The 27,499-nt window shown below is 41.4% G+C and overlaps 1 protein-coding gene across 2 annotated transcripts in view; it reads left to right on the top strand.

Moving 5' to 3' along the window:
* PPP2R2C (protein phosphatase 2 regulatory subunit Bgamma) overlaps window positions 1-27,499 on the top strand; it is a 277,274-nt gene that overhangs the window by 184,003 nt on the left and 65,772 nt on the right. For both annotated transcript variants that reach the window (XM_024204522.2, XM_024204523.2), the window contains 4 exons: window positions 12,306-12,403; window positions 14,057-14,222; window positions 18,835-18,947; window positions 19,580-19,757. In XM_024204522.2, coding sequence (XP_024060290.1) covers window positions 12,306-12,403; window positions 14,057-14,222; window positions 18,835-18,947; window positions 19,580-19,757 — 555 coding nt within the window. The remainder of the gene's footprint in view (window positions 1-12,305; window positions 12,404-14,056; window positions 14,223-18,834; window positions 18,948-19,579; window positions 19,758-27,499) is intronic.

The raw sequence follows: 27,499 nt of genomic DNA, 5'->3' as shown, positions 1-27,499 counted from the left end.
TCAGGTAAGCAGGGGACTGGGGCAGGGATGCCGGCATTTTCCCGGACATGTTCGGCTTTTTGGCAATTCCCCCCGGACGGGGATTTGAGGACCAAAAAGCCGGACATGTCCGGGAAAATCCGGACGTATGGTAACCCTAGTACAATATAGCTAATCCCCTCCCGTTTACATGGCTGCATCAGGACTGAAGGCCGCAGAAATGTATTGTTTCTGCTGTGCTTGTAGCACAGGCTACAGCAAACCCACACAATTGTACTCCCCATCTTCTGCACGCTGAGGAAGAAAACTCCAGCCAGAGTCCCCACAGCAGAGCAGAGTGGGAAATTTGGCAAACTAGGGCTGTGTCCAGTTGGTCAATGCACAGCAATGATCCACATGGCTCACATTCAATATAGCAGACTGTGTCTGATGCTTCCCCCGTCCCCACTCCATATTGAGCAGGTGCTGCTCAGTTGCCCTGGCCCTTTCACGATCCTGTCTCCCAGATCCACCCAAATAAGTACAACCCATTTGTGTGGGCTGTGTTTGCCCTTTTTCTGTCCAGGGCCTGTCATGTTATTAATGTGCCCTGTTCATTGGGGGTCCCAGTTCAGCAAAACATTCGAACATGAGCTTGAACTGAAATCAATGAGGCTTAAACATATGCTTAATGTAAAGCGCGTGCTTAAATGCTTTGCTGAATAGAGCTGGTTTGCTGAGCCATGGTCTATACTGTTTGTCTTTCAGTGTTTGTTTAATCAAGACTCAATGTGTAGCCTTGCACAAGTCACTTGACCTGTTCATTTTCCCCATGTGTAAATATGGAAATAGTAACACAGGGTGTTGGGAGGATTAATGCGGTATTGTCTGTATAAAAAAACCCCAAAAATCTTGAACATGAAAACTGGTTAGTGTTAAATATGATTATTTTGTGTTACTTGTAATACCAACGTGCCTGTCTGAAATGTTTACATGATTACTTCCCCTGTGCCCCAGCTCTTAATTGCTCAGTTTAAAAACATTTTTTTTAAGTTCAGAACTAGCTGACAGTCAAATCCTGTTAATGTTTTTTTAATACACAGGAAATATCCATCCTGAACATTTTTGTTTGATACAAGATTTTAAATTTTAGATGACTTTTCAGTGCTCCTTGTATATATTTTAAATGGAAGAGTTCCCTTTAATAATAATAATCTTTTTCTTTTTATGTTTGAATTGCAATAGCCCCTTTTCACAAAATTGATGCTTGCTGGACGCAGACCGTCACTGTATTTATTTTGTGTAAGCGAAGAAGAAAACAATAAGACTAGTCTATACTGAAAGACGGATTTTAATAAATTAAGTCCTTTCAGGTTTTGGGCGTTTGTTTGCTCAGAAATGAGAGGGTATCTGCAAGGGCTTTCCATGATCCCATTCAGGCATTGTTGCCTAGCATTTTTTAACACTTGGCAGCACCACTTCTAATCTGTCTGCTACTGGCTGCCAGGCTGTGTGGCTCCTCAGTGTGAAATTAATAGGGAGGGATTGAAAGCTCACAGCACAGACAAGGTTTATCCAATGAGCATCAGTTTATACCCAGTGCAGGAAGCCGTAAATACATGATGTGATGCCCATGGCAAGTTTTGCCTTCTTGCACCTTATGGTTACTTGGTAATGGGAAAGGACTGACACGGTTTTGAAATTTCCATAGCATTTGAGCAGGGTGTTTTAAGCCTGTTGTTGAATCCTGATCTTTCACAATTAAAGGTGGTCTTTTTGCTGACAAATAAATAGAGAAATAAATGTCCAGCTGTATTTTTCATACATCAACAAGGAATAATTTGCATAGCGTATGTTGTACAATATTTATTATACAGACCTTTTTGTGTGTGTTCAGTACCGATATTTCTGTTGATAGTTTCAGACTAAAATATTTATGAAACTTAGAAATTGTATTTCTGGTCTTAAAGGTTAAATATCTAGACTAACCATCTAGTAACATTATTGAACAGTTTAAAACCACCTGAGCTGAAGGGCTTTCTAGCAAATCAGCTAATCTATTTCCTTCAATGATAATGAAGTAGTTCAGGGGTTCTCAAACTTCATTGCACTGTGACCCCTTTCTGACAACAAAAATTACTATACGACCCCAGGAGGGGGGACTGAAGCCGGAACCCGCCCTGGGCAGGGGCTGGGGGGGCAAAACCCAAGGGCTTCAGCCTGAGGCGGGGGACCTGTAACCTGATCCCTGCCATCCAGGGCTGACACCCTTGGGGTTTCGGCTTCAGCGAAGGGTGGTGGGACTCCAGCCCTGGGCCCCAGCAAGTATAACACCAGCCCTGGGGACCCCATCAAAATGGGATCACGACCCACTTGGGGGTCCTGACCCACAGTTTGAGAACTGCTGAAGTAGTTAATGAAAAAGGAAAAGGGAATGTAGGACATTCTTTACCAATCCAGGTAGTATTTCATACACAAAGGTCGGCACTTCAGAGGGTCAAGTAATAGAGATACTGGGCTCAGTAGGACCAATAGTTAAGAGTTATCCATGCAAGGATCTCAAGGTGCTTTAAAAATTAACAAATTAAGCCTTAAAAAACCCTTCTGAGCTAAGGAAACTGAGGCATTTATGGCAAACATTTTAAGAAGTGGCCACTAATTTGGGGCATCTGAACTTTTGGGTATTCAACTTGAAACAATAGTGGCCTGAACCTGCACTGTTAACGTTAGTTGGAGCTTTTCCATTAACTTCAATGGGCACAGGATCAAGCCCCTACAGTTTCATTTTTAGAGGTTTGGGGTCCCCACAACGCTCAGTATTACAGACATTGGTGGGTGCTCAGCACCTCTGAAATCAGGCCATTGGTGTTTTAAACTGGACATGAAAATCAATGCCACTTTAAAAAATGTAGACCGTAACAACTTGTTTTCACATGGGAAGCCTTTCCCAGTGCTCAGAATAGAATCCAAATCTCCTGACTTGTAGGCCTGTGCATTAGCTGAAATACCATCTCCCCCCATTGACTTTGCTCCAAGACTTGTTGTCCTAGTTGCTTAATTCTGTCTGTCAAATAGACCCTACATTACTGGTTAGTTTGTAGATTTTTAATTTATTAAACGTTGTAAATATTCTTTAAAAAATCACAACGCAAAGAGATAACTATAGTTAAGTTATGGATTTTGCACAGTAAATCAGGTAGGGACAATTCGTTTTAAAAAACCTAATAATTGTGGCCATTAATGACAGCCTTTAACCCCCTGTTTAGGATAGGATCCCTATTTGGGTGAGCACATGAGCATTTGTTTAAGTGTTGTCTGGTATAGACATGGGATTAAGCACACACTGAAGTGTTTTCCTGTACTGGCCTTGGACACCTAATTACATGTTTGTGCAGCCGGTAGCAGGGTTGAGTCGAATGGGCAGCACCCAGCATACACTAGTCCAAGCTGTGTCATGGCTTGAAACCTTATAGTGTTCCTCGCTCTGGGCAAGCTCAGCCGCTTTTCTCCCTGCTAATCAAGTGGGAGCTGGCATTGCTCCTGCTGAGTGGCTGCAAAGTGCATAGCGCAACTAAAGCCCCAATCAGGATGTATGCCGTGTAGCTGCAGCTGTGTTGATCCAATAAAAGATATTACCTCACCCACCTTATTTCCCCAGTTAGGATTGTCAGGGAAAGAAGAAGCCCTTGCTCAGTGCTGGTGGATAGGCCAGGCAAAGGCTAGAGTTCACAGTATTCTCCATACCTTTCCACAGCAGCAGCCTTACTTTTCCAGGGTGCTGTTCAGCATTTAAGGCCAAGTGTATCAGATTTCACATCATGAGTTTGTTACATTTAGAAAACAAAGAACCATTTAGACCCAGAAACCACGTTGTCCTTGGATGAGGAAAAAGTGCTGGATGGGACTGAATTAGGCTGTTTAGATTTTGCCATGAATACATTTGCCCATGCTAGCAATGGAGCCAGTCACAATGTTAGTTGGAATACAACCGCATCAAAGGGTGTGGATGCATTGATTCTTACTTAATGTGGATTCCATCCTCTTGTTGGTTGATGATCCTGTTTCACCAATCCCTGAAACACTTAGGGTCATAGAATGCTACTGGTATTTGTATGACAGTGGCACCTAGAGGCCCCAACTGAGATTGGGCCCTGTTGTGTTATGCACTATACAAACACAATGAAAGATAGTCTCTGCCCCAAAGAGCTTACACTCCTAAAGCACAAGACTGACAGAGATTTGGAGGGAAAACAGAGGCATGGAGAGGTGAAGTGACTTCCTCAGTGGTGAGGTGGGAACACAGTCCAGATCTCCTGGGTCCCATGTATTCCCTGTCCACTAGAGTACACAGCCACAACCGTTTCAAGGGGGGAAATTCTGCCATTGTTAAAGAATGACCCTTCAGTTATTTTTAAAAAATGAAGATTCACTTGAGCTTCAAACATTTGGTTTTTAAAATGATCTTTTCTAGAGTTTCTCAGAAACTTTTGAACTTTTACTGAAAAACAGAAATAAAAAAGCAAATTTTTCTTTTTGCAAAAAATGTTTTCCATTTTCTGACCACCTCTAAATTTCCCATAATGCATTTCATTGTGGTGACATTCAGTTTATACAAGAACTTGTGTGATATTCTGTCTGGTCTGCCTCTTGTCTACTTTTATGTCCCTCTGGTTTGTATCTCCATCTGCATAGTGAGCTTCTTTGTTACATTTGTAAAATTATGCTTACTCAGGGACTTCTATATCAGTGTGAAAGAGGATTGCCTGCAGCCATGACCGGTTGTGGCATGATCTTATTAGATCTCACAAGCCAAGTTTACACCAGGTCAGTACTTGGATCAAAGACATCCCAGGAGCTCCTTGCTGCTACAGAAAATGAAGTTGGTGATTCAGTAGATGACACTCTTGCCCTCTGAGTCAGCACTGAATCAATGCCTCAGAAAATTGTTAGGGACACTGTGATGCTGAAAGTACTGTCTTTTGGACCAGGAGTACTTGAACAAGTACTCCTGTTCCTTTTGAGGATACAGACTAACACGGCTGCTACTCTGAAACCTGTCTTTTGGATGAGGCATGAGTCAGAGATATCCTGACTTGTTCTGATAAATACAGATCCCCCTGCATTTTTTGTAACAGTAGTGTTGTTAATTCCAGTATTCTGACTCACTCCAAATCCAGTAATTGACCATCCAGATTTCCCCTGCAATTTCAACTGGATATAATATTTATTTCCATTCTCTTTCCTAAACTTTTGCATGATATTGGGGTTTGCTCTTAAAAAAGTTGCCACGATTCATCCAAGAGGTTGCATTTTCAGAGTGAGTGAAGTGATTCTGAAATGTCCCTTACTTGCCTTATGTTCTGAGGAACAATTAAAATTTGGAAATGTTTCAGTGTTACCATAGAGATGGAAAATATCCTGAGGTTTTTAGTCAAAGTTATGGGGAGTTTGTCTGACAAAGGTAAGAGCTGAATAAAAATGAGTAAGGCCCTTAGGATTTGGCCCGTAGAATGTATGATATGGGGATAACAATATTCATCTAAGGTATAATAATCAAAATAGTATGGAGGTACATGATGTGTAGATTAATATTGTGCATAAACTAAGTATTTTGACCTATGTCTTTTCTGTATTACTTAAATCAAGAAACCGGAAAAGTTGTGAAGCCAAACCAGCCCTAGAGAGAGAGACTGGACAGTAAGTTATGAGTGTGGATAAAAGGCCAATGTGATTTTGATCTGCATGTGCAGAGACTCCGTCATAGAACACTGAGGTTATAGTCACTCCCACGACTGATCTAGTGAGACTGCTCCTGGAACACTGCCATTATTTCTGCCTACATGAATATTGGAAAGGTACTAACAAAGCTGAGGGCAGCACAGAGCAGAGCAATGCAATGAAAGATCTGTCTGGCACTGATTTAAGAAAAACATTGAAAGAACTGAATATGTATAGCTAAGCAGCAGCTGTGGGGTAACAGCAGAATGGACTACAAGTTTTGAAAGGGTATAAACACCAAAGTTGGAGAGGGATCAGTTAGAGAGGTGCAAAAGGGCATATATAACTAGCAATATTGGGATGAATTTAAGAAATGGATACTTTAGGCTGAATCAGGAAAAACTTCTGACTGGGATTAGGCTGCAGCATATTCTCCCAAGGAGGAGTTCCCATTCACATGACCATTTAAAATTAGACTGAAGAAAGCACTAGATAATATGCAGTACTGGTTGAAACAATCCTGCTTTGGCAAGGCGTGGCGTAGATGACCAAATATGGCTTTTCATCTCTAGTTTAGATTACTCTGTGCAGATTTAATTTAAAAACAACATATTTTGAACCGAAATGCCATTGTTGTTTTTTAATCAAGTGACGATATTCAGCTCTGCCGCTTCAAAATATTTCTTCATGTGCCAGTTCATATATATTTTACAAAGCTGAGCTGGGATTTACAGTCTGGTCAGCAGCATTTGCCCATTGGCTATTGAGGCCACGCAGGAGTGCCGCCAGCTTTTCTGCCGCCCTAGGCGGCGGAAGGTCCCGGCCCGAAATGCCGCCCCCCCACAGAGGCAGCGGAAGGTCCCGCTGCCAAAATACCGCTGCGGTCGCCGCCCCCGAAATTGTAGTGCCCTAGGCGACCGCCTAGGTTGCCTAATGGGTTGCGCCGGCCCTGAGGCCACAGTCGCTGTTCACTACTTGGTGAATTCTCTCTGTGTCTGATCCTGGTGTGTTAGAGGAAAGCTTGGCACTGCCGGGTGTGATATGAAAGATAAGTATTTGAAGAAGGATGCAGGGGGGCTGTTTATCTGAACCATCTATTTTATAAAGCTCACTGTACATGTAGGGTCACCTCCTGGCTGGTATTTGACCAGCCTGGCCGGGTTTTTTTTATGGATTTGCCAGTTTCCAAAAAATTAACTTAATCTGCCGGAGTTTTTTTTACGTGGATCTAAAAATTTGCATTAGTATCACAATACACTGGCATATCTAATGTTAAACGTTTGTGTCCAGCTAACAATGATGCAGTGTTCCTACTTCCACAGTTTAAGTGATAATAGATCAAAACTGTTGCAAATACAGCAGCTGTCTGCCCATCAACACGCAAGCGCACCGCACGTGTGTGAGAGGGTTTGAGTCATGGGAGAGTGAGGAGATGTGTAATGTTGTCAATCTTATCTGCATGTGTTATCTCTCTAGATACTATACGTGGATATTGGGGGGGCGCTGTGGAGTTGCTTTGTGGTTGGAGGTTGGGGATGTGGCGGGCTTGCCTGGTGGGTGGGGTGGATGCCGGGGTTTTTTGCATTTCAAACGTGGTACCCCATGTACATGTGAGTGAATCAACTCTTCCAGCATGGAACATTTACATATTCTGAAGGGGGAATCTGCCACTTAGCCACACTGTGCACTGCAGTAATAGTTCTCAGTGTAGGAGTCCACCTAGGATGTTACCGCAGTGTCTGGGGCTCCCAAAGCACTGACGGATGTGCAGGGGGATGTTCCAAGAGGAATTATCTGGAAGTGTATAAAAGGCTTTTCTAATTGATCCTACTCCCTCCCTTGGAAAGAGCCAAACTGCCTAATCTTTATGAAAGCGGCATGACTAATGTTTACTTGCTGGACAGATATTGCATAGGGGTGTTTTTTGTGTGGCGATCGTCTTCATCTCTTATTTACTGGATCAATAAAGGTAATTATTTAATACAGGGCTAATTCTTTACTAACATGCTCAATAGAATACAATGAAGAAGTATTTTCTCTGCTCTTTACCAGAACATCTTAATTGTCTTAAATATATTCAGAATTTCTAGTTCAGAATTACCATCATAGTATTGCTAGGGGGAAAGGCATTAACCAAAGCACCTGCGAGATTCAGAGGCCACGTTTGTGCTATGGGCTCTACAGCGGCATAGTTACAGCAGTGTAGTAACAGGTGCCGTAAGTAACTCCATAGTGTAGACACCAACTATAGCGATCAGAGGGGTTTTTTCTGTCACTGTAGGAAATCCACCACCCCAAGCAAAGTTGCTAGGTCAACGGAAGCATTTTCCATTGACCTAGCTGCATCTACAGTGGGGGTTAGGTCGGCATAGCTATGGCACTTGGGCAGGTGGATTTTTACACTCCTCACTATGTCAGCCTAAGTTTTAAGTGTAGATCAGGCTTGAGTTTTACCCCCAAATGCCATCATTAGCGATGGTACTTCATGGACACTTGTTGCTATTTTTTTTTAAACTGCTACAGTTTTAAACCTTTGCTCCAGAAATTGACACCTAACCTATGCACAGTATTATTATCATACCAACACGTCATTGTCTCCTGATCCAGTTTTTATTGACGTTAGCAGAAAGACTCCCATTGATTTCAATGGGCATTGGCTTAGGCCCTGCACATATTATAGTGTGTTATTGTGAGACTCTCTATATCATGCAAACAATTCAAGGAAACACTCTGTGAATGAGCCATTAGCAAGTGCACTGAACTAAATGGTTGAATCTTCCTGCCATTAATCTGTTTTAATTCAGTCCTTTCTCAGGACCAGTGCCCAGAATAATTTACTGTTACTCAGTTGTTACTCGGGGGATCAGTAATTGGCCCATCCTAAAAAAGCCCCTTATTTTTATTTTTTGTCCATCTCTTTCGCTCTCTCTCCCAAAGTGTGTTTGATTGTCATATTTTACTCAGCGCACTTAAGCCAGGGGTCCCCATCTTGAGACTGCTCCACTCTTGGTTTCAACAAGAGTTCTGTCTATGTGGTGGGGCTAGGATGAGGTCCCACATGGATGAGCACATGCATATATCATCTTACCAATAAAAGGCTGCTGCTGTTAAAGTCAGTAGGAATTTCACAGGATCCAGGAGAAAAGAATTCATAAATATCTCTTTACAAAAGAGGATATTACACACCAAAAGACCTGGTCAGAAAACTTCCACACACAAAAAAAAATTGACGAGCAAGTGAAAAGTAAATCCTTCAGCAGGAATAAATTTTACCTCAAAACCTCCCACCCCACAGGTTGGGCAGTGCACCCTCTCTCCCTATGCTGCAGTGAGACCCACGCTTTTAGGACAGTTACTAACAAAGGGCCTGATCCGAAGCCCATTGAAGTCCACATAAAAGTCAAATGCCATTGGCTTTCATGGGCTTTGGATTGGGCCCAAATACAGTAGGCCCTAATGCTCTGTTATATTAAAGTTCAGATCAGCAGGCAAAATTCAAGTATCAGGTAAACCCAACATTTACATCCCCACATCATCATTTATAATTTGCATCAACATTTTTATTAGCTGGGGCAAAAACCAGAATTTGTCATCTTGGATGCAGAGGAAATCCCGTGTGTCCCAATATATGCTCACACAGTGCTGAAAGTGATCAGACAACAGTGGCTGTGTGGTTGGGGGGACAGTTTATCATTGTCTACAGAAATTAAAGCGACATCACATTTGCCTGTCCCCAGCCCCTATCAATTCTGCCCCCTTCTCTGTTCTGCCCTCCCAATCCCCACATAAATTCATTCTGACCCCTCCCCTCAGCCTCACTTCTGTTCCTTTTGGGATTCTTCACCCCCTCCTCTCCCAGGCCTGTGGGGGAGGCTCTAGCAGGGTCCCCTCCCACCTTACAGACTGGACGGGGTAGCTCCAGGGATTCTTCATCCCTCCTCCCCTCTTCCCAGGGGGTTGCCGGAGGGGGAGAGAAGCAAAGGAGTTGATATGTTACTCACAGAAGAGGGTGGGGAGAAAGAATTGGAGCTGCTCTGATCTGCTGGGCTCTTGTTGCTCTCCGTCCCCTCCCATGAGAACAGCTTTGGCTCCTGAGGTGTGGAGGGGGAGAGCTCTGCCTGTCCTGGAGCAGACTTGATGGCTGCTATGGCCCAGGAGGTAAGCGAATGCACTCTCAGTGACCTGGCTTGAATCATAGAAGATTAGGGTTTGAAGAGAGCTCAGGAGGTCATCTAGTCCAACCCCCTGCTCAAAGCAGAACCAACCCCAACTAAATCATCCCAGCCAGGGCTTTGTCAAGCCTGACCTTAAAAACCTCTAAGGATGGAAATTCTACTACCTCCCTAGGTAACCCATTCCAGTGCTTCACCATCCTCCTAGGTAAATAGTTTTTCCTAATATTCATCCTAGACCTCCCCCACTGCAACTTGAGACCATTGCTCCCTGTTCTGCCATCTGCTACCACTGAGAACAGCCTAGCTCCATCCTCTTTGGAACCCCCCATACAGGTAGTTGAAGGCTGCTATCAAATCCCCCCTCACTCTTCTCTTCTGCAGACTAAATAAGCCCAGTTCTCTCAGTCTCTCCTCATAAGTCACGTGCTCCAGCCCCCTAATCATTTTCGTTGCCTTCCGGTGGACTCTCTCCAATTTGTCCACATCCTTTCTGTAGTGGGGGGATGCCGGACTCCAGATGTGGACTCACCAGCGCCGAATAGAGGCTAATAATCACTTCCCTCGAACTGCTGGCAATGCTCTAATGCAGCCCAATATGCCGTTAGCCTTCTTGGCAACAAGGGCACACTGTGGACTCATAAGAGCACACTGTTGACGCATGTACAACTTGAGTTGTACATATTTTATTTCCTGGGTCTACAACCTATTGCAGCCTGGCGCGCTTTCAGCACTGTGCAGAGGACATAACGCGTCCAACAGAAGCAGTGGATTCTGCTAAGCCCTTGATTTCCCAGACAGATTCTTAAATTGAAAATGTTCCAGCATTGGCAGCATTTTGCCCATAGTTTTAGGAAGCATATTAGGCACACTTAGAGTTCTGCACTTCTTGGCCTAAGGATATTTTTCCTACACACATGCCCATATTAACGGAATACAATTAATTCCCTGCCCTTTCGACTCCTCCCAGGATTAGTGAGTAGCCACACATTTTATACAGCTGAAGATAAGTGACACACTTGTGGTCCCATCCTGAAGTCTATGAAATACTAACACCTACATACACCCACTCAAACTGAAAAATCATAATAGAGCCTATCATATATCTTATTTTCAAAAATCCTATATTTAAGGGTTTATTTTTAAATAAACTTTCTGTTTCTCAGTAATAGGACAAGGTTTTCTTTTTACATTAGTAATTGTATACCTCCCCCTAGCTTTTTAATAGCTCACAGGGAAAGCTACTGGCAATAGAAATTTGGGGCTGGATTAGTAAAAGAATAATGGGAACAGATGTTTTTAATTCATAAAGTGCATCAAATAAATGGAACTTTTACTTCTCATTTAGATACTTTTGAATTTTAGTGACTATGTTTAGGGCCAGATTTTCAAAAGAGCTGGTTACATATCCTGGTTAGGCACCTAAAGGGTGTCCAGATTTTCAATAGGGCTCAGCTGCCACTAACTCCCACTGTTCTCAGTGTGAGCTGATGGACGCTGAGATGATTTGAAAATCTGACTACTCCTTTAGGTGCCTAAATGGGAGCTGTTGAGTGCTAAGCACTTCTTAAAAATCTGTCCCATATCACTGAAGGTTGATAATTATAGTAAACCGAAACATGTTTATGTGGGTAATATCCTATATGTTTAACTATAACTCAGTATATATGATGTATCCCTAATTTATCATCACACTGGACATTTTAATTTAAATTATGCTAATAGTGAGGATTAACTGCAGATTATGATTCTAACATTTATTTTCATGCGAGTGAAGTAATTTATTCTTCCTGCCTTCTAGCTCTTTTTCTCCCCTTTCATTTCAACTCTACAGTGTTTTGTAAAATAGGCTGGCCTGCAGTTTTGATGACATTCACGTCTCCTCAAAAAATTGTTCTTGGGGTTCTATATTTAAAAACAAACAAAAACTGGTGTTTTAGAAATTTCTCATGATATGTTTTTATGGTGTTGAAATGATCTGCCAAAAACTCTGCCCTGGAACAGACCATGTTTTGTAGTGCACAGCATGCAAAGGACATAAGGAGACTCAAGGTCTTGCATTCGTGCCTCTGTGGAGGGACTAGGCATTTGCACTCCTTGCACATCAGGATAGGGGGATTCCTGTGTTTCGAGGAGTGCTAAACGCCTCATAGAGGGTGAGGAATATAATTTGTCACACAGCTGAGTCTGTAGCAAGAGACTCTCTGTGCTACCTCTGTGCTCTTCTTGGTGCATAATCCCTCTACTCTCAAAATGCAGGCAGTGCCTTAAATCATGATCTCGCCTCTAGAAGTCTACAGTTTGTTTCAGTTGCCAGATTTTAATGGCAGGGCAAACTTTTAAATGGGTAGCTTGCTATTGCATTCCTCTGTATATCTTTTGAGTCCCTAATTTCCTGTGTTTGTATGGAGCTCTTGACATTTCTAATGGTTGCCTTTTCTCACTTTTTCCTTCTAGCTGATATTATTTCTACAGTTGAGTTCAATCACACTGGAGAACTACTGGCTACTGGGGACAAGGGAGGTCGGGTTGTTATATTCCAAAGGGAACCTGAGGTATGTTTGTTACTGCTTCCTGCCGTAATTGCTCACAAAGCTTTTTTTTTACACTGCTGAGATCTAATAGATTTTTTGAATGCTATCAAGAGTAACAAAAACTGAATGTTACCTATTTTGAGAGGGGTGGGAGGTCAGTGTCACTCCATGGAGCATTCCATTAATTGCTCTGTTGTGGAGATCACGGATCTTGGCTGAGAAAACAGGGGGTGAAGTCTTGGCCCTATGAAGTCAAGGGCAAGCCTCCATTGACTTCAGTGGGGCCAGAATGTCATCACCCAAGGTGTTTTGCTATAGGGATTGAGTGACAAAGGGGTCTCAGAAAAGAGGCTTGTTTGAAAGCGTGTTATCCTTTCTGTCTGTAATATTTAGGTTCAATTAGGTGAATAAAAGAAGATAAGAGTCTTAATTCAGAATTTCCCTGCTATTCCTAGTTGCTATCCAAGGCCAACAATTGGAAGCACAGAACTTCTAAGTTAAGGAAAAGCTGTTTTTGTTTTTTGTTTCTTGTTTAGTCTGAAATTCATAGTTAAGGTTCCACAAACAAGCTTAGTTCTGCATTTAGTAGCAACAACACCACAAAGCTATATGTTATAATATCCCTCTTATATCTTTCGCTCTTCCTTTTCAAATTCTGCTCACCTTCCTTTGTATCATAACTATGGAATAAGTAGTGTCATACCCTGCCTGGTTTTGTTTTGGAGAATGCTGTACACTGTCATCTCAGCCAGTATTTGGCCAGTGGAGGGGGTTAGCCAGAAGACTTGGTTATATATGGATACTTCAGTCTCAGATGCACACTGAGGGGGAGAATCAGTCAGGTATAGCAGTCTGTGTACTCTGTAGAGACAGGATGGTTTGGACAGATTTGTATTTGTGATTTCCTTGGTGGCTTATTAGGTAGATAGTGAAAGCTGGCTGGTGAATCTTGGCCTGATTCTCACCTATTTACACCCACTTTAGAGTCCCTTTACACTGCCAGAGAGTGTTCATGAGAATCAGACCTTCTATGTTGCGGATAGACTGTGAAAGTGTTGTGACTGTCGTGTAATGGGGACCTGTGAGGGGAGAGGACAGGTCTGTCTTTGGTTTGTACATGAACGATGAGAAGTAAGGAGTGTACAGCAGGTTGATAAAAGAAGGATGGATTGGAGGAGGGTCTGTAGCTCCTCTCTGGAAGAATGTAGTTTGTACATTAGTATGGGGAGTATGGATATTATCCTGGGGCATGTAGAAATGTAATGCAGATAAGTTATGGGGTGTGGCTAAACATTTCCAGGAATGCAGGGAATGGTCAGAGTTAAGGCTGCTTGTGAAAATTAAATTCTGAATTCCCAGATTGTCACATGCAATTTTTTTAATAACCACAACATTTTAATAAGATTTTTACTGAAGTAATTCCTCTTTTGCATTCCTAGTGATCTTAACAAAGGCTTTTTTCTGGGTATTGAACATCATTTTAATGCCCATGAAAAACTATTTTATTTGTCATAGTAAAGCAATCTGTCAACAGCATGTTTTAAATTTAAAATAAAATATTTCCTAGGATTGTTATATTTATGATGGCTCCTAGCTTACCTCAGTCAGCTCAGAAGCTGGAGATAAAATACTGACATCATCAGACACATTTTTGTTTCTCCATGTTCTTCACAGAGTAAAAATGAGCCTTACAATCAGGGGGAGTACAATGTTTACAGCACGTTCCAGAGCCATGAGCCTGAATTTGATTATTTGAAGAGTTTGGAGATAGAGGAAAAAATAAACAAGATCAAGTGGCTACCACAGCAGAATGCAGCCCACTCCCTTCTGTCAACAAATGGTAAGATAGAAGAACCAGTACAAGAAGTATCAACATTCTGCTCTGGCCCATTCCAACCCTGCTAGTCTCGCTTGCCCACTATTTCCCAATCTCATTTAAAATTAAATTTGCATTTCAATAGTTTCCAGTTTCAGAGTCTACTAAGAAAAATTGTTACATGGATTTTGATATTTACTATTTGTAAGTTTTATTCACATTCACAGACGAGGATTCCTATCTGAATGTTCATGAGGCATTTAGGGATGGAGAACGGTGAAATTTTTCAGTGACCAAACAGAAAAATCATTTGTTCAGCTCCACTTAGGGAGCCATCTACTTTTGCTAGTAATATGCAGTTCTGTTCGGAAAAGCAACTATGTGAAAATGGGACCTTCTTACTCAATAACTATGCTTTGTATGTGTATGCAGAACTATATCTGCTGACTTAAGTAAAAAAAATAGGGCTTTTAATACTTTTTACTCCTGTTAGCCCTTCAGAACCAATTCAGCTGAGAGAGAGATGGATTACATTTCCTTCTAATGTATTATCAACAGAATTGTTTACTAAATTCCAAACAGTTACACTTGGGTATGCACAATATTGTGCATAGTGCATAGCTAGTGTTACTGATCCTTCTTTGCAAAATACTTAGAAATCTTCGGATGAAAAGTGGCATACAAGAGCTAAGTAAGGGTTTGTAAAGGTGTCACTGTGGGAATAATTTGAAAGCATACAGTTGCACAAGTGTCACTGAGGAGATAATTTGACTTCCAGGACCTTCATTACTGTTGATGATGCATGACATGGGTAAAAGCCAGCTTGATTCTCAGATGCCAGGTTGAGTTGACAGCACTCTGATGTAAAAATGTTTTACTTGTAAAACTGAGCAAATTTAGAAATCACTGACAGATAAGAAACATGGAACACCATAATGCCATCTTAGACAATTGCTTTTCAGAACAGAACTGCTCTTTAAGGCAAGGTCATTACTTCTAGTCAAGGTTTACAACAAGAAAACAATATTCACAGATTAGAACATTAATGTCTAATATTGATCAGTGTTTCTCAGCCTTCTTGCCTTGGAACTGGGTTTTTAATACATAAGCTTTTTTGGGGCACTCTGACATAATACACAATTCTTGGTATTATATTAATTATTAAGGGTCAGTGGGAGCTGCATTGATGCATCCAAAAGCAGAATATACCTAGCGTGACCAGATAGCAAGTGTGAAGAATTGGGACCCCTTTTTTTTTTTTTTTTTTTTTTTTTTGCAGGGAGGTATAATTGTGTATATAAGACAAAGTCCCTAATATCAGGATGGTCCTGATTATATCAGGACATCTGGTCACCCTAAATGTGTCACACCTCCTTATGCATGTGGAATGGTTTTACTATCTGTTTTCCTCTTGGCAGCTGACATGAAGCAGATTTTTAAAAGCTAGCTACAGTGAGGGCTAAATTTATCATTCACAAAAGAGACATGGCATTTGAGAGTTCATTTCTGTACATCTCCCTAGTCTCAAATATCTTCCCTGATTCAAACAAGTTTAACAAAAGAATCCTATTTTAATATAGGCAGAAGTTGATTTTCTGTTTTGGAAAGCAAACCCTGTTACTTCCATTCTAAAGTATGCTTTTAGAAACCTCGGGAAATACATGGGGCTCAGTCCTCGGCTCTACCGAGTTTAAACTTAGCACAAACTCTAAGTCACCTTCCTGCTTCCCTGATCATGGGCTTGCTGGTGGGTTTGAAATGAGCTGTCTCGGGGCTGCCCTAAGTTACCCTGGTTGCAGCCAGACACTCAGCCAGCCAAAGATTCGGCAAAATGTGCTCTGCCCCTTTCCAGCTCTGGCACAACCCTGACATGCCTTCTGTGCAGAGGAGAGTGGGGAGAATACAGGTGGCATAGACCTGAACATGCTGGCTTTGGACACTCAAAGATTCCTCTGTGTTGGGGGAATCCTTCGCTGTCCCTTTAGGGCAGTTTCTCATTACTTGGCACTGGCGCCACTGACGACTGAGCCTGTGGTATATGTAGAAGGATGGTTTAGTGGGTAGGGCAGCAGCCTAGAATTTAGGAGACCTGGCTTCAGTTCCCTACTCTGCCACTCCTGTGTGACTTTGACCATGTAATTCCCTACCTCATAGAAGTGTTGTGAAGATACATTCTGAGGTGTTCAGGAACTTCAGAAGTGGGGGACATGTAAATACTTTAGATCAACAGCAATTGGTTATTGTTCAGACATTTTTTTCTGAATCCAGTACTTGGATGCAAAATTAGAATAAGGCAGATCTAGAAAATTATGTTTTAGAATCTAAAGCACAATTGTGGTCAGTAAAGTGAGTGTGTAAAAATAGCATCTAATTATGCAGCAGATCTTCTCCCAAAGAGCAAATTCTACCCATAGATACAGATGTGTAGCTCCCACTGAATTAAATGGAAGACACACCCATGGATCTGAAGTCTGAATTTGGCCCCACGTGTCTTCACATCATATTTGCTTCTAAGAGAAACCAGTTTTCAGTACAGCAAACCGTGCAGGGGCTACACAGCTATGGGAGAGGGAGTTGGATTCTTTCCAGTTCACACATCACCAGCAAAATTTGTCAGCTAAGTTCTGATTGCAGCATCTTTATTAATGGAGACAGAAGGACCCCACTGTGACTTTCAGTCCCAGTGTGGGCTAGCAGTGCTTGCAGTCAGCAAAATTAAAGTTTGACTTGTAAACTGAGCTAATTAGATATTATAATAACAAATCACTGTGATTCATTGATAATTCTTTGCACTACAGGGGCCAGTTTCTGACTGAGTTACATCAAATAGCTCAGAATTTGGCCTATACAAAGCCTTTCATCTGAGGATTTCAAATTGCTTTCCAGACACTAATTAATTTAAACTTCACAACACCCCTGAGACTGAATGAATATGGAACCTCACAGTGCATTTCTACAGTCCCTTTTCAAAGCATGTTGACACTTTGAATATTTAAGGATGTTGTGAGTCCAGAGGGCATACACGCGGAGAAGACAATCAGCAAATATGATCCATTTAACCATTAAACAAGCAAGTTTTCCTGCAAAAATTGATGTGCTAATCAATAGAGGTCAAATCCTACCATGAAAGAGATGCATCTAATGTTGTTTCTTCTTATGGTGTGCATTGGCTTTAATAGTGAAAAGTGAAAGTTGGATTGATTGCATCATTACATTTTTAAAAACTTATGAATAGCATGGTAGTTAGACAGGAATTTTCATTGAACTGTACACACTTCATAATAAATCTGACTACAAGTCACAAAGAAAACTTAACTTGCCAAAAGGAAACACAAAGTGGTGTAATTGTAACATATATTTGATGTTAGCTAGGTACAGCTGCTCAAATATAGGTCGGTATAACTAAAGTCATAGACTGTAACTGTTCAATGTTAGGATTTTTGTTGCATGAGGGTTAGTGGGTGAATAAAAACTTCTACATAAGCTACATCATAGCTATAATGCAGTTCGTTTTCTTTTCTGGGAGAGGTAGGTTAATTGATTTTAAAGCAAAAGAATGTCAAAGTTAAACACACTACAGAAATGAAATGTGACTATTTTTTCTCCTATCAGATTGTATTCTTTTTAGGGACTGTGTGGAACAAAGCTGCAGTCTACATGAGTGGGCAGTGGCCTTTAAAGTCTGTCCTGTTGTTGTTTGTTTTGCCTCTTTTTAATGCTGCCATACTTGTCCTAGCAAATTTTGTCATGCCAGCAGTACTCTTTGTAGGGGTGCAATGAATTTGGGCACTGCAACAGACACTATTACTATCAGATCACACACATAGAGCCCTGATCCCTCAGCTTCAAAAAAAAAAATGTACAGGCCTCTACCACTTGAACTGAAGGGATTGTTCCTCAGCTGACATTAGTGGTAGGTCCCATAGCCTCTGTAGGAGCCAGCCACTAGAGAGCAGCATAAAAGTCATGCACACCCAGCCAGTGCGTTCAGAGGAAGGGTTTGAAATGGTTATCAACTCCCAGAACATTAGTGTCCTTTTTCCTCCCCACTCCTCTCCTTTAGAATTTCTCTCTCTGTATCTCCCTGCTGCTGCTCTTCTGTCCATGCCTCTCTCTTGGAGATGAGGAACTCCTAAATATAGCCGCCGTCCTTCCCTGGTCTTTTCTCTGCATGAGCCTGTGAGGTAAAGATAATAAGTTTTTGCCTATTCTTGCAACAGGCTGTTCATCAGCTAGACAACCCATCCACCGAATACTCCTATGGCGTTGCTTCTGAATATCCCAGCAAACTAGACCAAACTGCACGGCTGTGCACCTTTCATGGGGGAGGGACATAGGTTCTCAAGGGCGTGCCTTCTACAGTGAGCAGTTTTGGTCCACTCCCCCTATTAAGTGCGGAGCAGGGCTCTGAGAGCAGTTTCTGCTAATTTTGTTAGCAGGCAAGAACAGGCTGAGTCTCTTGTAGATTCAGTAAACCCTTCATGAGTCAGCAGTTTTGCAGTTAGAAAAGTGGGTCTGAGTTGCAAAATTGAGTTTAGGTGAGTGCTCTGTTTCGGTAGTGTTTATTATCTTAAAGGTGAGTAACAGAGTTCAAAGTCTCCTGGCTAATAGAAACTCTGGTTTCTTTTTTTAAAAGATAAAACTATCAAATTATGGAAAGTTACTGAACGAGATAAGAGACCAGAGGGATACAACTTAAAAGATGAAGAAGGGAAACTTAAAGATCTGTCTACCGTAACATCACTACAGGTGAGCTACTGGGCTCTGTGAGAATTCTTTGTCCAATGTCCAGCTGTCCTCTGACTGATAAAGTATATGCTCTTGGGCCCTACTTCAGCAAAGGATTTAAGCATGTGCATAACTTTACTCATGTGAGTAGTCCTATATCCTGGATTGGAGCTTTAGGTCCTAAAATATTGTCTAGAATCCCTGATTTCTCTCAGCAGCAAATATTTTATAGTGTAGTAACCTCCATGAAAAGCGTGTAAAAAAATTACCATCCATTTAGTCTAGCTAGTCAATTGTAAGCTCTTTGAGGCAGGGACCATCTTTATGTGTTTGTACAGGGTCTAGCACAGTGGGTTTCTGCTCCATGATTAGGCTGCTGGGTGCTATGATAATACAAATAATGAGCGATAATAATCTATGTACAGCCGGCCTATACATATCTAGCATTTGTTTTCAAAGACTTAATTTATTATGGATCAGAAAAATTATAGCCTTTTTGTCACTTGACAGTTTTTGATGAGGCATAAAGCAGTGAAAGAAATGCAGTAAATTATTTAAAATGTAGTTATATCTCATTCCCTGCGCTATGCTGAGTTTCTCAACATATACACAGAAATTACTTTTAAAATTTGTATTTAATTTTTTTTTTGTAGGTGCCTGTATTGAAACCTATGGATTTGATGGTAGAAGTCACCCCCAGGAGAATCTTTGCTAATGGTCACACCTATCATGTCAACTCAATTTCTGTCAACAGCGACTGTGAGACATACATGTCAGCTGATGATCTCAGGATTAACCTCTGGCACTTAGCAATCACAGACCGGAGTTTCAGTATCCTTTATTATGATTGTATGCTCCACTATTATTCACACTCAGAGGGCTTTTTTAAATCTATTTTAAAATTAAATGCATATTTTAACTTTCATTTTTATTTTAAAAATACCTCCCCCATCACAGTCTCTGGGAGTATTTGTAACAGATAAATACATAATTTTACTCTGCAGGCGGTAAAGTTGGTTACCAGTTCAAAGCACCAGGGAATTTTTATAGATAATTACCAACCTCCAAGTTGATTAGTGTCCAGTTACCAGGAAACTGACGAAGTCTGAATGATCACTCATCGCCTGACTAGGCTACCTTATTCCCCCATCTCCCACAGACTTTTTATTCTGAGTTGCTCCTTAGTGGGTGAAAACAGTTTTCAGAATTGACAGTCTTTACCCCTGCTTGCTCACCCCCATGAGAAACACTGAATGAGAGATGGTCATACCAGGCCTAGGTCTCTCTTTGACATGCCTGGCCTGCCTGTAACACAAACCTCTTCCTCCCGGTTTGCACCTGCAGCTGCATCTATCTGTAGTGCTGGCACAGTGCTGTGCATTATGGGGCATTCTAACAATCTGACAGGGCACTAAATGCAGTTCAGCAGAGTGGGGCGGGGAAATCGGCCTGGAGGAAGATGATGTAGAGAGGAAAGGTTGACATTTTCCTGGAGAGGAAAATGTAGCCCAGACTAAAGTGTCTGTATTGTGTGGAGTGTAAAAGGACCATTAAGAGAAGGCACAAACTACTTTGAGGCCAGGACAGAATGCTGGGTCAGCCTGCCCTGCATTACTGCATTGTTATGATAATTTTTTAAAGTATTCTTAATGCAGGTGAAATTCTATTTCTGTGGGTGTTTATATAAGTCTGTGGGAATTGGAAGTGAAGGCAGTGATCTGCCAGCAGAGGATCTCTGTGATGAGTTACATTTCTAGACAACAAAGGGAAGTTTGGGATGATTTCTTCGTCTCTGATGGAGTTACACCCCCTCTCTTCTAAATCATCTTTGGGGCCTAATCCAAAGTCAGTGGAAAGACCCCCATTAGCTTCAGCGTGCGTTAGAGAAGGTCCTTAATTTTTTGGTTTGTTTTTGTTTTGGAATGGACCAGATTGCACCAAATGGCAGGTGCGATATAAAATGCCCCCAGTGAAGATACCTCCAACTCCTGTTTAGGCCCTCATCCTCCAGACCCTCTTCAGATTAGGCATGTTGAGTTGTATCCTGAAAAACCAACCTACTCAAAGAATGTGTTGCAGGGAAAGTATAAGCAAAGTGCAGCTCCATCCAAATTTGATTTCCAAGCACGGCCACCTCCCTCTTTGATTATGGTTATGAGAGCACATTTTCCCCGGTCCACTAGCCCTCCTGGGTGCAACACATGCACCTCTTCTGCATGTTGTTTATTACAAGCTAAAAGGGAAAGCGTTGTTGGGAGCCCCTTGCTGAAGTGTTGGCATCACATCACGAAATTGTAGGGCAGTCTGTTATTACAAATCCCTAATAAAAGAATAGGGAATCCATGCATCCCATCTCCTGCAATAATTGTGTTTGAATACAAAACCAGGGTTAAATATCATTAAGGCTGTGACACAAGATGACAGAAGCCAGGATATAGAATCCAATGGAATTATCTGGCGTCTGTCAGTTTCTGTCACAGCTTCTCTATTATTCAAACATTTTTCATTCATTTTCTTTTTAAAGTCTTTTCTATTGTTCACTGGTTGGGAGGTTAATTTCCATCGCTCGGGAGAGTGAGAGACTGATTGCGCTGCCTGGAGCCTAGCATTGTGTTGACAATTTCTGTGCATACTTCCCCACATAACTCTGCCTCCATGGATCAATTCAGAGATAGTCAAATTGTGCCAGCTTGTCTGGCGTCTTTATTATGTGGTTATATGTTTACTAAGGGTTTAATTCATATACCATTAAAGTCAATGAATATATTTACAACTGCTTTAATGAGAGTTAGATCAGGCCCAGTATAACTAGGGAGAGAGGTCCATTTCAGTGGAAGGTAGAAGCCTAAATACCTTTGAGGATCTGAGCCAAAATTTCCAAACTTGGTTGCTTAAAATAAGGCATCTAAATCCATATTCAGGCACTTAAATAAAAGTGGCCTGATTTTTCAGAGTTGCTGAGCATGTAACGTTTCCCTTTGAAGACATTGCAGTTACATCATGGACGAATTTGGTCCTTACTTTCTACCAGACAAATAGGAGTGACTAGAAAGTACTGGATATAAACCTAAGCCAGCCCAGCACCAAGCCCCTCCAATCTTTCCCTCAAGTTTGGGACAATTTGAGCTTTGCAGCTAGCCCCTCTGCCTCCCTCTCATGGCCGTACTTGTGGGAGGACAAAGGAGCAGGAACTTCCTGGAAATTGTCCTCTAAAGGAGACAAGTGTTTGGGGCATTGAATCCCAGGGACTTATCAGGGGGTTCCTTCTCCTCTGCCACAAGAGCTCCTTCAGGACCTGGACTGCCATTAGCGTTGTCCCTGTATGGCTACTCTAGCTCTATTAACTCCTTCCTGGGTTGCATTTGGAAATGGGGGCTCTGCAGAGGACTTTGCCACAGAGCATAGCTGGATCCCCTGCTGCATGCCCTCCTCCCATTAAAACCCTGTGGAACCCCTTTCCTGAGGACCCCCACTGGAGAGGCATCTACAGGGTACCATAGTGAAACACTTACGTGGAGGCATGCACCATCCCTACTTCCATCCTCACAAGGGGAAGCCCTCCTGGCAAAGGTTCTCTCGATGCACATTTCAAGAGAAGATGCTCCAGGCCTGTATGAACTGTTAAACTAAAGCCCTAGATCCAGACATTCCAAAACTTTGGAAAAGTTCTAATCCAGATCGGGATGAACTTGGAAAAGGTTTATACCTAGTGGTTATAGAAGATGGAAACAGGAAGAGGAGTATTCTCACTGCACCTGCCAAGGAGCAGAGGATGCTGTGGGAGAGCAGTACCTGCCCAGGTCAGGGAAAGAAGAGGGAGCTGTCCTCTGCTCCCCCTTACTCTAACCCCTGGTTATTCCATAATTGCCAGTTATGTGGTTTCTTCTTTCCACCTTCCTTTGAAGTGTCTGTTTCTGGCCACTGTCAGAGGCAGGATCCAGGGTTATGGAGCACTGGTCTGATCCAGTAGGACAGTGTTGGTGTTCCTACATAGGGTATTCAGGACAGTTACTCTGCATATTCAAAACTATGTAGGAAAGACATTAACTGCGTTGCTATTGGCAATCCTTTGTGTTACATCAAGTCTGGTGTAAAGGATACAGAATTCCAACACAAATGTCTTGGTTAACTTTTAAAATAACCTAAATGTTAATTATATTTAAATATGTCCAGATTGATTTTTTTTTTTAGGCAATTTCCCATGCTAAAAGCGTGAAGACTAAATATCAGCCCTGAGTGAATTTCTAAACCCAAGATATCTGTAAATCCCTGAAAATAGAAGGCTTACAATGAAAGTAGTGATATAATCAGAACTTACATGGCCCGAGTATGGTCCTGGATAAGATTTCACATGTATGTACAGCTTTATATACAGATCCTTTACACATATTAAGTAATCCTCACAACAGCCTAAGAGAGCGGTAAATAAGTATTTTACCCCCTTATTACAGATGGGTTAAGTGAGGCAGAAATGTTAAGTGAATTGCCTAAGAGAGACCTCCTTATCTTAGATTCCAGCATCATTAAATCTCAGTACAGCTGCCCCCATTATAAAAAACCACTTGTTTTCGGTCTTCAAAAATGCTTGGCCCTCAAAGATACATCATAAAATCCATGGGGTGTGTGTGTGTATGGGGGTGCCTGAATGGTCAGAAAAGGCTGAAAGACAGACTGTTTTTATGACATAACCTCCTGCATGTCTCAGACAGAACAGTTTGAAAGCAAGGCTGTTTGAGATTTAATACCATCATTCAGGAGTTTAGCATTGCTATTCCTGTGTATTCACTTACTGCTGTGAGAACTGTGTTACATGCATCCACAAACTCTCACAGCAGAATATGTACAGATAATTGATGATCTTAGAGTTTTCAGTTGAACCATTGATTTAACCTTTACAACACTAAACGATTCCCTGATAGAGCCCTCAGTTTCCAGGTGTACTCGGTTTGTGGGGTGGAGGGAACTGAGTACATTTCTAAATAGTAGTTTGGGTATGGAAAATTTCCTGCATGTGGGAGGCAGGATGGCTTGGGACTGTTGTCTGGATTGGTTGCAGTGGAAGGGGTCTTGCAACTTGGAGACAGGTTGGTATGAGTACAGGTAGTGAGAGACATTAGGCAGCGGTTGGGCTGGGAATAGATTAAAGGGACTGAAGGGACTCTGGCAAATGGGAAGGGGGACAGGTTGAAGTGTACAGTCCCAGGAGATAGTGGATTGACTCCTGCAGCTGGACATTGGTTGGATGGGAATATTCATCAAGGGGAGCTGGTTGGTTCAGCCTCGGAGAGGGACTGCTCTGAAGTACCTTTTAGGTAGGAGTTGCATAATGAGGTTGAATTAGCTGTAGATTACGCCCATCGTGGCGGTAAAAGAAGGATAAGACAACTGGAAAAGGTGGTTTTAGATCCGCATCAGTCTGTGGAGAGAATATATTTTTGTCCATACAGTTACCCAGCCTACATATGCATTTGTGCAGGTGCACCTGTCTCCGTGAGATTTCGGTCTGGCACATTATGGACTAAGGAACCAATAACTAGATGTCATTCTGCCTGCCTTTCCATTCTGCAGAAAACAGTCATCTCTCATACAAAACTGTCTGGTTTTTGAGGTGGATTGCCTCTTGGTAAAACATGAGGTGTTGCATGATGCAGTTAGGTCCAGGCACATTAAGAGAAGAAATTCTGCCAAGCATAAAGTTTAAATTATAAATAAATACCACTGGGCTCAATGCCTTCTGCTGTGCACATCAGAAGACTATTTTAAAGTCAATAAAGTCAAACAATTTTAAAGATATTGGTTTGTTTCCCAACCTTTTTGCTAGATGGAACGTGAATGAACACAAAGCAAAATATGGTGGCCTGCGTACATCAGATACATGATGTACACAAGGCCCAATTACATCCAATTAATGAATTGAATATATTTTAGCCTGAAATGGCATTTTTTAATAAATGATCTGGCAATGATACATCTCTGTCTTACTCTTTCCCTCTGATGCAGCTCTGCTACATATAATGAACTACATTCTGTTTGCCCAAGAGGTTGGATGTGACAATGACACAAACAAATATAACAGAAGAGTTTCTGGATACTCGCACACATTTTAACATCTTTATGGGCTGCATAAAAGAGTAGCAGAAGTAGTGGTATTCTGACACCCCTATCAGCATTGCACCAGTATGAGTTATTTAAAAAGAAAGTAGGAAGGTTTGATTTGTAGAATTTTATTTGAAATTAAAATAAAATGGTTTGCTGCCATTATTTCAGCAGCTTTACAAATCACTGAGAATTATTCATTTCTGTGAAAACAGAATGATAAGCCAATGTAGATCTTAGGCTTGTTTTCATTTTGGAAAATACTCTAAATCAATCTTGCAAAATTCAACTTGGATGCTTGCCTGAGACAAGTGATTTTTTGGACAAGTAAGTAAAATATAATTTTTTTCATTAGCATTACTTTAATTTTGGTGAAAGGCAGACAAGTAAGTTTTGAGTAAATTTCCATAAAATAATTGCAAGGCATCTTTAAACCTTTCTCTCTGTTTGCAAACAGATTTCCTCCATACCTTGGTGGGGGCAGAATAAGTCATGTCCTCAGAGGAATTTAGTATATCTTCTTCTTTCTTTGCTAAGCAGTTTAACATGTTTGGTTGCATTAGAGAGAGAGAGAGACACTGCATCCTTAATTATACATATTCTGTACTGCTACATTTGTTAATGTTCTGTCTGAAATGGCTTAGCAGTGTTGCCCATAGCTTGAACCTTTAGATAAATTATCTTGAATATGGTGAACAAGAAAACAGAACTGCTGGAAGCATACTGATAAGGCTTACTTCACATCCGCGGTAATCTCTGGATGATCTAACCATACTAAATATTCTTTATGAGCATGTATTTGGATTGCTCACACAACTATGCAGATCATAGCACTTGAACTCCTTTCATTTCCTGGTAGCATGCTATTTCACTCCAGAGGCTGCCGTGGCATTGCTATGGTAACAACAGCCCCAGTTCCTATACGTGCTCATCTTGAGACTCATCTTGACTAAAATACTCATTTCTCAGTCAGGTCAATATAGTCCAGGGTTATCCTGTTTTAATAAAAAATTCCTTCTTTAATGTCCCAAAAGGGTTAAGTTAATTAGCAAATCACCATAGGCCCTTCTTATAATCTAATGTATTCCAGCATTTGAAGCATATCATGGATGGTCACATCGTTAGGCTCTGTATCTTGTGGGAATTAATTTACTTTGGAAATATACCCCCCCCCCAAAAAGGCACAAAAATAGTGAGCCCCAAATAGCACTGCACACAAATGCATGATCTACTGTGGTAGGTACAATTGCATCTGAAAACTTCATTAACATAGTACACATACATACACATTGTTCTATAATGGAGCCCCTAGGCTGAGGAATACCCACTCTTATAATACTGCCAGGCTTGTTTCCTTCAGTGCAGTGCCTTTGGATGCAAAGCTGAAAGCTAATACACAGCATTCTCTTGACATTTTTGTGGTGCGGTGTGCTGACAAGTGTGTGTCCTTGGAATGAGATAAGGTTGTTTCTATAAAAGTCTCCAAATGTGATGACTGTGCAGACTATTTGCAGTGCATTTCTATTCCCATGGACAAATGCACTGTCATAAAGCCCCGCTTTCCTCACATGATCATTTTTCTCATACAAATACTTTTAGTTTGGGAATTATTATATAAAAATAATTTCTCATCTGCAGTTGGAAAGTGCATAAAATCCATTTTTAATGCTTCCTTTAGTGCTGTAATCAAGGGCAGGCTGTGCCACTCTATCATGCATTTAAAGACATACTATAGCATGGGATATTCTGCCAGAAGAGCTGCTGCTGGCTGAATCTTGAGCCTTAATTTTGATTTTTATTTGTTCTGTTTCTCCCTTTCACTCTATCACAATGTCTCTCTCATACACTCTCTTTCTGTCAAAGCGTAAATAAGTATCAGTTGGCAAAGCTAAAGTCAGGGCTATAATTAGGAAGTAAAGGACTTGAGGCGCTACCAGCCACCTTATTCCCTAGGGTCTGGCACACACCCAAAATTGGAGCACCCTTAGTAGAATTTGAGTTGAAAAACTTCAATTAATTCAGCTGGACAACTAGGTTTTGGAACAGTGTAAGGCATCTATTGGTCTGCTGCTTTCTGAGTTTACTGAGCCGCCAAATGAAAATAAGAGTTGCCAATAGAAACCAACAGAGACTAGGGGCCTGATCCAAAGCCCATGGAAGTCAGTTGGAGGATTTTCAGATTCTAATGGTAATTTCTACTAGGGGCTGTGATGCTTCCCTCCCTCACACCAATATAGTGTCAGTGAGTATGTTTTGGGGGAGAGAAAACAAAACAAAAAACCAAGCCAAATTTTAAAAAGTGGAAATAGAAAGTAAATACCAGCCATCCCGGCTCACTTAATCACTGAGAGACATCCTTTTCCTCATTTTCTGTTGAATCTGTAACCTCTTTGGGGCAGAGACTTTTTCTCCTTAAATATTTGCTAAGTGCATTCAAGCTGTATGTACATATATGACAGCAAAAGGCATGCAAAGTC

The sequence above is a fragment of the Terrapene carolina genome, unplaced genomic scaffold (assembly GCF_002925995.2).
Source record: "Terrapene carolina triunguis isolate 2854851 unplaced genomic scaffold, T_m_triunguis-2.0 Scaffold66, whole genome shotgun sequence".
Taxonomy (NCBI): Eukaryota; Metazoa; Chordata; order Testudines; family Emydidae; genus Terrapene; species Terrapene triunguis.
The sequence above is the reverse complement of the archived record's forward strand: the minus strand, read 5'-3'. Positions and strand labels throughout refer to the sequence as shown.